The sequence below is a fragment of the Arachis ipaensis genome, chromosome B10 (genome assembly GCF_000816755.2).
Source record: "Arachis ipaensis cultivar K30076 chromosome B10, Araip1.1, whole genome shotgun sequence".
In the NCBI taxonomy this organism is placed as follows: domain Eukaryota; kingdom Viridiplantae; phylum Streptophyta; class Magnoliopsida; order Fabales; family Fabaceae; genus Arachis; species Arachis ipaensis.
Genome location: NC_029794.2, coordinates 133,205,585 through 133,215,882, shown reverse-complemented (window position 1 = coordinate 133,215,882; position 10,298 = coordinate 133,205,585). Strand labels below are relative to the sequence as shown.

The 10,298-nt window shown below is 34.5% G+C and overlaps 1 protein-coding gene across 5 annotated transcripts; it reads left to right on the top strand.

Moving 5' to 3' along the window:
• On the top strand, positions 392 to 5,631 carry LOC107623337 (replication factor C subunit 3). Of its 5 annotated transcripts, none has more exons than XM_021113090.1 (13): positions 396 to 594; positions 1,030 to 1,093; positions 1,497 to 1,605; positions 1,741 to 1,851; positions 2,060 to 2,092; positions 2,589 to 2,757; positions 3,115 to 3,296; positions 3,928 to 4,064; positions 4,199 to 4,297; positions 4,498 to 4,567; positions 4,753 to 4,827; positions 4,934 to 4,979; positions 5,323 to 5,631. In XM_021113090.1, exons 3-13 carry the CDS (start codon positions 1,522 to 1,524, stop codon positions 5,379 to 5,381), a joined length of 1,065 nt encoding a protein of 354 aa, XP_020968749.1. In that variant the 5' UTR covers positions 396 to 594; positions 1,030 to 1,093; positions 1,497 to 1,521; the 3' UTR covers positions 5,382 to 5,631. The 5 variants fall into 5 exon arrangements, with proteins under 5 accessions (XP_016181038.1, XP_020968749.1, XP_020968748.1 ...); XM_021113089.1 differs by having other exon boundaries at positions 1,477 to 1,605; XM_016325552.2 differs by lacking the exon at positions 1,030 to 1,093 and having other exon boundaries at positions 392 to 594.

Sequence of the window (10,298 nt, the reverse complement as noted above, 5' to 3'; positions counted from 1 at the left end):
TTGTGTCTGAATATTTTGAAGAAAATAAACTATAATTTTTTATTTTTTATTTATCAAATTTTAAGAATATACCTAATTAATATTGAAATTATAGTGATTGATTTGTCTATTTTATTTTTGAAATTGTTAGAGATCCTATCTATCTCATTTTAAACTATTTTTAGAGATTGATTTATTCATCTTATTTTTTCAATTTGACATTGACTTATCTATCTTATTATACGTGAAGATTTATCAAAGATGCGTGCAAATTAACGTGTATCTTAGTGAATAATAAAAAAATCTAGCCGAAAATGATGTTATCTGACAAAAATAAACATTGTATATTACATTTTTTAGAAACTAAAATACCCACTCTTTAAAACTTTGGATTAGTTTGAGTAATTGCCGTGAAAAATTTTCTACCAGACTGGACTCCAAACAAAAAAAGGAAACGCGGGCTTCCCTTTCCCGCCACTAAAGGAGAGAGATGCACTTAAGTGCTTAACCTAACTCGTTATCGAGCCCTAAACCCCTCACTGGCCGAACAGAGCACTACCCAGCGAGCAAAGGCAGGTGTAGTTTTTCTCCGTTACGCAAGCTGCTTCTTATCTGGTTTGTACCATTGCCCTGAGTTTTAGCGTTTTTTTAAATGTGATTAGCGAGTCACTGGTTATTGTTAATCGTTCAATTTTCAATTTCTTCCTGTTATGTTCTTCGCTCGTTGATTTCCTTTACTGCAATTTGTGCTCTTTTGATTAAGTTCTATGAAGACGTACTGAAATTTTGTTTCTTTATTTTTAATTTTAATGTTTTGGTGAATAGCCTAATTTCTCTCAACTTGCGGCTTCTCTCTCTCATTTGGTGCGAAATTTTTGAAATTTTTATGTTTTTGTATTTGATCTATGCAAACCCTAAGTTTTACAAATTTTTCACACTCCTATCTTGCCTCGCCTCGCCTCTCGTCGGCTTCTCATCACTCATTACGGTGTGCTCACGGCTTTCCCTTCGCCGTTCTATCTTCGCAACACTGATGGCTGGCGCCGACAGCTCTTCCCGGCAGCTCTAATCTTGTCATTCTCTCCCCGGCAGTTCTCTTCACGTTCCCGGACGAGTAGTTTCTCTCCTCCATGCCATTTTTTCCTTAATATTTATTTATTATGTATTTTCTGCAATTGTTTTTGTATTGTTGTTGAAAGGTCTGAAGTGGTTGAAATTGTTAATTGTTGCATAAATAGATTAGGCGTTGTGTTATTGAAATTGGCACAGTTGTTTGAAAACTGTTGTTGGACAAAAAATGAGAATTTTTCTTTAATATATATGCCACCAACCTGCCAATCCACCAAAAAAAGGGGTGGATTATATCTAGCCTATTTTTCTTTGGCAAGCTGGGCTGGTCCGGCGCCCTTTCTGGCAGGGTTTGGTGGGGCGGGGCAGGGTGCTTTGCCATCTGTGCTCCTGTGTGACATGCGCATCTCTTACTTCTTTGACGTATAGTTGAGTTTGAACACTTGAAGGCTAACAAGAGGCATAAGGCAAAGGATGTTGTGGGTGGACAAGTACCGGCCTAAAACTCTCGACCAGGTTATGGTCCATGGCGACATCGCACAAAATCTCAAGAAATTGGTACTGCTCCTTCCTTTTTCTTTCTGCATGTAAATGTAATTTAATCAATCTGTTGCTCAAGTTTTTAATTTGTTTACTATTATTATTGTTGTTCATGTGTGTTTGGATGTGTCTTCCTGTGATTACTTGTTGCAGGTTACAGAACAGGATTGCCCCCATTTGCTCTTCTATGGATCACCTGGTTCTGGCAAGAAAACTCTAATAATGGCTCTTCTCCGCCAAATGTTTGGGCCTGGTGCTGAAAAGGTTCTTTTCTGACCTTTTTATTTGTTTGTTTGTTTTTCGCTTTTTCATGTGCATTATTTGTGTTGAGTGATTGGCTTTCTGAAAAACCATAAAAGGAAAATTTGTATAACATGAGTAGTGAGTAATGTAGTTCAGTTTTGGTTTATTGTCTTGGCACCCACAATATGATTTGTTCTAATTTTTTTCTTTTTTTTCATATACATTGTAGGTGAAGGTGGAAAACAGGACCTGGAAAGTGGATGTAAGTTTCCTTCTATTTATGAAGTCCTTCTTCCTTATTAGAAATACTTCCTTAGTATTATGATTGGGGAGATTTTCTCTGATAAACTTTCAAGTCCTGAAGATGCTGATATCAACATGTCACTAATATGTGATTTTTAAAGATTATAATTATTCAAAGAAAAAAATTCTGAGGCAATAATATGTAAACTATATGACTTGACTTGGAAAATAATGAATGCCTCAATGTTCCTCAAAATATTTTGTGTTGATCCTTTTAACTTAAAAAAAGATATCCCATTCTTATAAAAGTTACTCACTATTGTGTGTGCTTCCCACAGGGGATCACACTTGTTCAATTTTGGGTTATTTTCCCCCACATGTGGATTATGATGCATAACAGATTATGTTTGAATTATGTTCCAATGGATTACACATATAGCAATCTGAATCATTGGCAATTTGACATTTTATAAATTATTTGTTTCTATTTTAAAGTACTTGAGAATTGGTTTCAGGCTGGTAGTAGATCGATTGATCTTGAGCTGACAACACTATCAAGTGCCAACCACATTGAAATGAGTCCAAGTGATGCGGGTTTTCAGGATAGATACATTGTTCAAGAAATAATCAAAGAAATGGCTAAGAATAGACCCATTGATACCAAAGGGAAGAAAGGATTTAAAGGTAACTTGGATTCTTTGTTTTTAATTTTTTACATGAGTATGGTTTCAATCAAATAGGAAGTAGGCACCTTCGCATAGTCAACTAAGAGTTTGGTTGGATTTTTTGCACAATTTTGTCATCGTGGTTCCTCTATTTATTCATCTTTTGAAATATTTTATCTTGGACTGTTATATTGCTGTTTGATCTGCCATTTTCTAATTGAAAGTATTCTTGTTGTCCCTTTATTTTTGGCAATGTTAAAGGGGCAACCTCTTTCCCCTGGGGTTTTATAATTAATATATATGGACTAAAAGCTTTCACTATGCCTTCCTTATTTTTTGTTGACAATTGCATTTTGATATTTTTGTCCCATATCAGTACTGGTGCTCAATGATGTGGACAAACTCTCTAGAGAAGCACAACATTCTCTCCGCCGAACCATGGAAAAGTACAGTGCTTATTGCAGATTGATTCTGTGTTGCAATAGTTCTTCAAGAGTCACAGAAGCTATCCGCTCTCGTTGTCTGAATGTGCGAATAAATGCACCAAGTGAAGATAAGGTCAGCACTTAATATATGCTACAGTAGCTAGGGGAAGAAAGGAAACTATCTTTTGCTTTCCAGTTTCTATAAGAAAAATATTTTTCAGCATTGAGGCTTTTTGCCTTTCTCTGGTGGGGATGTACTAATTAGTAGCTTTCGTTCCCTATTTCCTATTGAAGTAGGTACGATATTATGCTGATTAAGAAAGTTGGAAAAGGAAGTATAATTGAGTATAGAATGAGTTTGTTGATCTGATAAGTGCAATGTTTGATTTACAACTATCTCTATCATTACTTTGTGAAGCTTTGCTGGCATGTTCTCTACTGAGAATTTTAGATATGCTTGTTAACCACTGCTATTCAGTATTTCAATGGAGAAAAGCTCATACTATTTGTTGAAGAAAGAAAACTAAGAACTGCCTGGATAATGGTATATTTTGGCTGTTTGTTTCAATATATCTGAAGCTGCTGTCACTCTTGTTTAGATTTTGAATTTCGTACAATATGATATAATATAATATGCGACTGACCAGTATCCAGTATCCACTGTATGATAAGATAGTGTCAAGTACTATTATATGATTATATCTTCTCTAGTTTTCTGATTTGAATATTTATCTGTACTTAATCTTTGGGAATCTCTGCGGCAGATTGTTGAAGTTTTGCAATTCATTGGTAAGAAAGAAGGGCTGCAACTTCCCCCTGGTTTTGCTAGTCGCATAGCAGAGAAATCAAATCGAAATTTAAGGAGGGCCATATTGTCTTTTGAGACTTGCCGTGTACAACAGTAAGCCCCATGCATTTCTCACCTTAGTGGATGCCTCACCTTAATTCATCATCTCAATTCTAAGGCACAACTTAATGGCAACTGCTGACATTAATTCTATTTCATTTTGTTGCATGTTTCTGTGTTTCTTTTAGGTATCCTTTCACTGACAAACAAACAATTCCCCCAATGGACTGGGAGGAATATATTTCCGAAATTTCATCTGATATAATGAAGGAACAGAGCCCAAAAAGGTTTGCTTTATACATAGTTTACCCTCTAGATTTTCCTCATAAATATTTTGCTAGAGCATTGAAATCACAATCAGGTCTACTGGTTTCATATTCAATAGTGTGCTCAATTTAATCTGAATTTCTTCACCTAAGTACCTTATGTGTCATGCATTACATCTCTTATCACAACGCTTAGTCTCTCACACATATATGCCTTATAGGTTGTTTCAAGTCCGAGGAAAGGTGTATGAGCTGCTAATCAATTGCATTCCCCCAGAGATCATTTTGAAGGTAAATGCCCTCCTTTGCAAATTTTCCTCATTCCATTCTAAAATTTATATGGGAAGTATTAAGGATACTGGATGTGGACCTAGGTCTGGTTTAGCTGATCCAGAGCATATGTTGTGGTTAAATTCTATTTTACGTGACTAGTTGACTCATTGACTTCAACTTGCATCTGTTGGCTGTTCTTTCAGAGGCTTCTTTATGAACTGCTGAGGAAATTGGATTATGAACTAAAGCATGAAGTATGCCATTGGGCAGCGTATTATGTAAGTGCATTAATATATACTATACAGTAGAAGATTTTTTCTTGCCGTTAATTCCTCTATTTTGAAATATGGAGTCTCTTATTCTTTTTTCCCTTCATTGGAACAGGAACATAGAATGCGACTTGGACAGAAGGCCATTTTTCACATAGAAGGTATTTTTTCGTTGTGGTCAAAGTCAAATTGTTAGCTATATCATGTGAGCTTGTGGGCTAACCATTGCGAATTCTTATAGACAATTTTTCTATCTATATTAGCATTTGTAATGGTCTAAATATGTGAGTAGCAATGGGGTTATACTGAAGCAACCCCATACTAAGGTATTCTTGGCCACAAGGAGTGACTTTTCAAGATATGATTGTAAGCACAATTCATGTCTCTCCTGAAGCATCCAAGAATCAGTTATAATCTTATATGCTATGATATATGTTTGGCCTGTACAAGAATTTATTGCTGACCATATATCTTTCTTTTTGCTCTATATGTTGACAATGGCAGCGTTTGTGGCTAAGTTCATGAGCATTTACAAATCCTTCCTGATTTCAACATTCGGCTGAAGATCTAGCGATAGTTTGCTGTTCATGCTACATGTTAAATCCCTTATGTACTGGTACATACAAGAGTTTTCTCATTATGTCTAAAGAGTATCTTATGTATGTGACCTAATTATCATGACTAAAATTAACATGTTTAGCTTGTAGAGGCGTTTCATGCTCCATTACTTAGTAGGGGAACAACACGATTTATGAACAATTTTGTTATTTCTACAACCCATTCAAACAACTCTACTCGACAACTCATTACCTAGTCACGCGAAGTTACAAATCTTCTATTCCAGTATGTGAAGTTATACCTCACATCTTCATTGTTGATTTGGGTCTTAATAATATACATTCTGTTCTAAACAAAGAAAAAAAAAGAGACAACCAAATCAATTGGCTAGGTTCATATCTAAATCTATTATAAGTTGAAGTTTACTCCATGGTTGACTCTGATTTCAGTGAATGTTCGCTACAGAAGCAGCTGCTCTAGTTATACAATCTGCAGAACTATTTACATTATTCTGAATTAAAAGAATAGAGACTCTCCAATTTCAATTCATAACTTTTTGTATATGCTTTGTCAAATTCCATTTTGGAATATTTTTACCAAGCATTCTTTGGTTTACCAAGAAAAGAGTTTTTAAACAGTCTGTTTTACAAATAATTTTACGAAATCCACTGTCTCAAGCTAGAAGTAAACCTCTCCAAATCGTATATAATTCAGCAAAAAGAATACTGCATACTTTGACTTTTTTAGTGTAACCTTTCAACCAACATCCATCGGAAATGTAGTGTGTAAAGCACAAAATCCACAAATCATTGTGGAGCACCGTTCTATGACTTTGGGATCAATTGGCTCGAGAGTAAAATCATGATGTTGCGGAATCATGTTGAGCTTGAGATGGAGGTTGATGTTGAGGTTAGGGTCTTTCAGATTTTCACGACCAAATTAGGCAAGTTTGTAAAATAAGGAGACCTGTTTATATATTCCATGGAATTAGATTTTCTTTATAAAGTGATTTTCTCTATAAAATTTAAAAAAATACGACAGAAAAAAAATGAGTGATAAGAACAAAAATTTAATTGATGATGTAGAGGAAGAAATCTAAGAATTTCTCTTTTAATGATATGATATGGAGAAAATAATTTGCGAGGTCCCAATTTACAAGGAACTGAGGGAGTAAGTTCAATTCTCATTGTCTACGTTATGTAACTTCAGTAAGTGACATGATTTGGCGATGACCCATATAACTGAAATGATACCTTTCTGTTTCATTGTCTGTTGTTTCCCTTTCACTACACAGTGACACAGTTGAGAGTCTATTCAATCATGCAATAATTCCTAACTGAACTGGATTATATTCTTTATTTTTCAGCCAATATTTATTTTGACCATATACTTTATATTTAACTTTGGTTTAACCTCTAATTAAACCGATTGAAGCACTTGGCCTTCTGTCTTACTCGGTTGCCGGCCATCCAGTAGAATATTTGGCCCATTCAATCAAAATTTGATGCAATGAACACAAAAAGGAACATATATGTCATCCTCCAAAGTAGGGAACAAAATCTTGCTATCCTTTACACTCAAAGGTCTCAACGACAGGTGGTATTAGAATTTAGTTGAAACCGTTAGTAAATGTGGACAATGTTACAAGCTTGGGGCGGCCATGCAAATTTACTCATCAGTTGGTAGATTTGACAAGAAGAGTGTGGATATATATTGAGATATTGGATTGATTCTATGAAAAAAATAAGTTTTAAGAATGAGTTTTATTGACAAGTGAAGTGATCATGTCGATCAAAAAACAAGAACGAATGTTAATGCGTTCTATGAAAAAGTAGAGAGTATAAATGTATAATACATTATTATAAGAGTGAATACCCCACCGGCCCTTACAATTATTTCGAAAGGACAACGAGGCCCCCAAGAAAAAAAAAAAAAAAAATCCAACTCGGTCCCTGATCTTTTTTTTTGGGATTACCTGAATCTTCCTAAAAATTTGATCAGAGTTTCGTGCTAATAACGTGTTGTAAAATAACTAAATAAATAAGGAAGAGGTAACAAATATAAAATATAGAAATATAATTAGATAGTTCTAATAGTAATATTCATTAGAATTACTATATCAATATAATAGATATAATTAATATATTTAATAATATTATAATAAAGTATATAAGAGAGAGAATAGTACGAAAGAGAGAGTGAAGAATGTTTGATATTCTTATTGTTGTGTCTTTCGTCAGAGGCAAAGCCTCTATTTATATACATATATAAGATTACTTTGTCAAACTTTATTAAATGTAATTTCGGGTAAAGTATACTTTTTGTCCCTGAAGTTTGACAAAAATTTTAAAAATACCCCTAAGTTTTATTTTGTTTCAATTTTGTCCTAGAAGTTTTCGATTTGCATTAAATACACCCCTAACAGCTAATTTTTCAAAAAATTTAAAACCAATTCAACAACAATTTCATAAAAACAACCCTCAACACAAGCAAATCAAGCATAATTTTCATGCATTATTGTTAAATTGGTCTTAATTTTTTTGAAAATTTAGCCGGTAGGGGTATATTTGATGCAAATCGAAAACTTCTGGGACAAAATTGAAACAAAATAAAACTTAGGGGTATTTTTGAAACTTTTATCAAACTTCAGGGGCAAAAAGTATACTTTACCCATGTAATTTCTCTTCAAAACTTGAGTTTTATGGAAAATGGGCATCCACATCCTTTGTACTTATCACAACACTCCCCTTGGATGACCATTTAGGATTATGCCTCATTAAAACTTTACTAAAAAAAACTCAATGGAAAAAAAATTTAGTGAAGAAAAAATAGTACAAAATCCTTTGTGATGGGGACTGCCTCATTAAAAACCTTGTCAAGAAAAATCCAATGGAAAAAAAACTGACCAAGAAAAAAAGAGTATAGTCTCTCCCTCTTGTCGTCATCATTTAATATCTCGAAATCGATGCATCCCAATATGATGTAGTAGTTTTTCAAATGATGATTTTGGGAGTGACTTTGTAAACAAATCTGCCAGATTGTCACTTGAGCGGATCTGTTGGACATCAATTGTCCCTTGATTTTGAAGATCATGAGTGAAGAAGAATTTGGGAGAAATACGCTTTGTTCTATCACCTTTGATGTATCCACCCTTAAGTTAGGCAATGCATGCTGTATTATCCTCAAACTGGACAGTTGGAGCTATCTTATGATCAATCAGTCCACATGATGATAGAATATATTTGATCAAACTGCTGATCCAAAAACACTCGCGACTTGCTTCATGAATCGCTAGTATTTCAGCATGATTAGAAGAGGTTGCTGTTATTCTCTGTTTCATAGACCTCCATGATATAGTTATACCACCATATGTGAATAGATATCCTGTTTGAGATCTCCCTTTATGTGGATCAGACAAGTATCCAGCATCTGCATAGCCAACTAGCTGTGACTTGGATCTATATGGATAAAATAATCCCATATCAACCGTTCCATAAAGATATCGAAAGATTTGTTTGATTCCACTCCAATGTCTTCTGGTTGGAGAAGAACTATACCTTGCTAATAAATTCACAGCAAATGATATATCGGGTCGTGTATTATTAGCAAGATACATTAGCGCTCCCATGACACTAAGATATGGTATTTAAGGACCAATGATATCTTCATTTTCTTCTTTAGGACGGAATTGATCCTTTTACACATCCAAAGATCTTACGATCATTGGAGTACTCAAGGGATGTGACTTATCCATATAAAATATTTTCAAGATCTTCTCTGTATATGTTGTTTGATGAATGAAGATCCCATTTTTTATATGCTCGATCTGCAGGCCGAAACAAAATTTAGTCCTACCAAGATCTTTCATCTCAAACTCTTATTTTAGAGTTTTTATAATTGTTGGAATCTCTTTAGGAGTTCCAATGATATTTAAATCATCAACGTACACAGTAATTATAATGAATCCCGATGCAGATTTCTTTATGAAAACACATGGGCAGATATCATCATTCCTGAATCCGTTTTTGGCCAGATATTTAGTAAGATGATTATACCACATTCGTCCAGATTGCTTTAGACCATATAAAGATCTTTGCAATTTGACTGAGTATAATCCATGTGAATATTCATTGGATGGTTTAGATATCTTTAGTCCTTCAGGGACTTTCATATAGATATCATGATCTAATGAGCCCTTTAAGTAGGCTGTTACAATATCCATTAAATGCATATGTAGTTTATGATATGCGGATAAACTGACCAAATAATGCAATGTTATCGCATCCACTACAGGGGAATACGTATCTTCATTATCTATACTGGGCCTTTGTGAGAAACCTTGTGCCACAAGTCGGGCTTTGTAGCACACAACTTCATTTTTCTCATTTCGTTTTCTCACAAATACTCATCAATATCCAATAGGTTTTACATCTTCTGGTGTACGGACTACAGGTCCAAAGACTTCACGTTTTGAAAGTGAGTCTAATTCAGCCTTCATGACTTTGTCCCACTTTGGCCAATCATTCCTTTGTTGACATTATTCGACTGATCTTAGCTCAAGATCCTTACTCTCATGCATGATATTTAATACCACATTATATGCAAATATTTCATTAAAAATTGTCTTATTTCGGTCCTATTTCTCTCCTGTAAAGACATAATTTATCGAGATCTCGTCATTTTCACAATTTTCAGGTACCTGAATGTCTTTTGGCGTTAAAACTATATCAGAATTTTGGACAACTACAGGTGTCTTTACTGTGTCTCTTTCAACAGGAATGTTATTTACCTCTTTTCTCTTTCGAGGGTTTTTGTCTTTAGAACCGACAGGCCTGCCACGCTTTTGGCGTGAATTTGCTTCAGTGGCTATTTGTCCGACTGGGACATCAATTCGAATTGGGACATTTTCCGCTGGTATATAA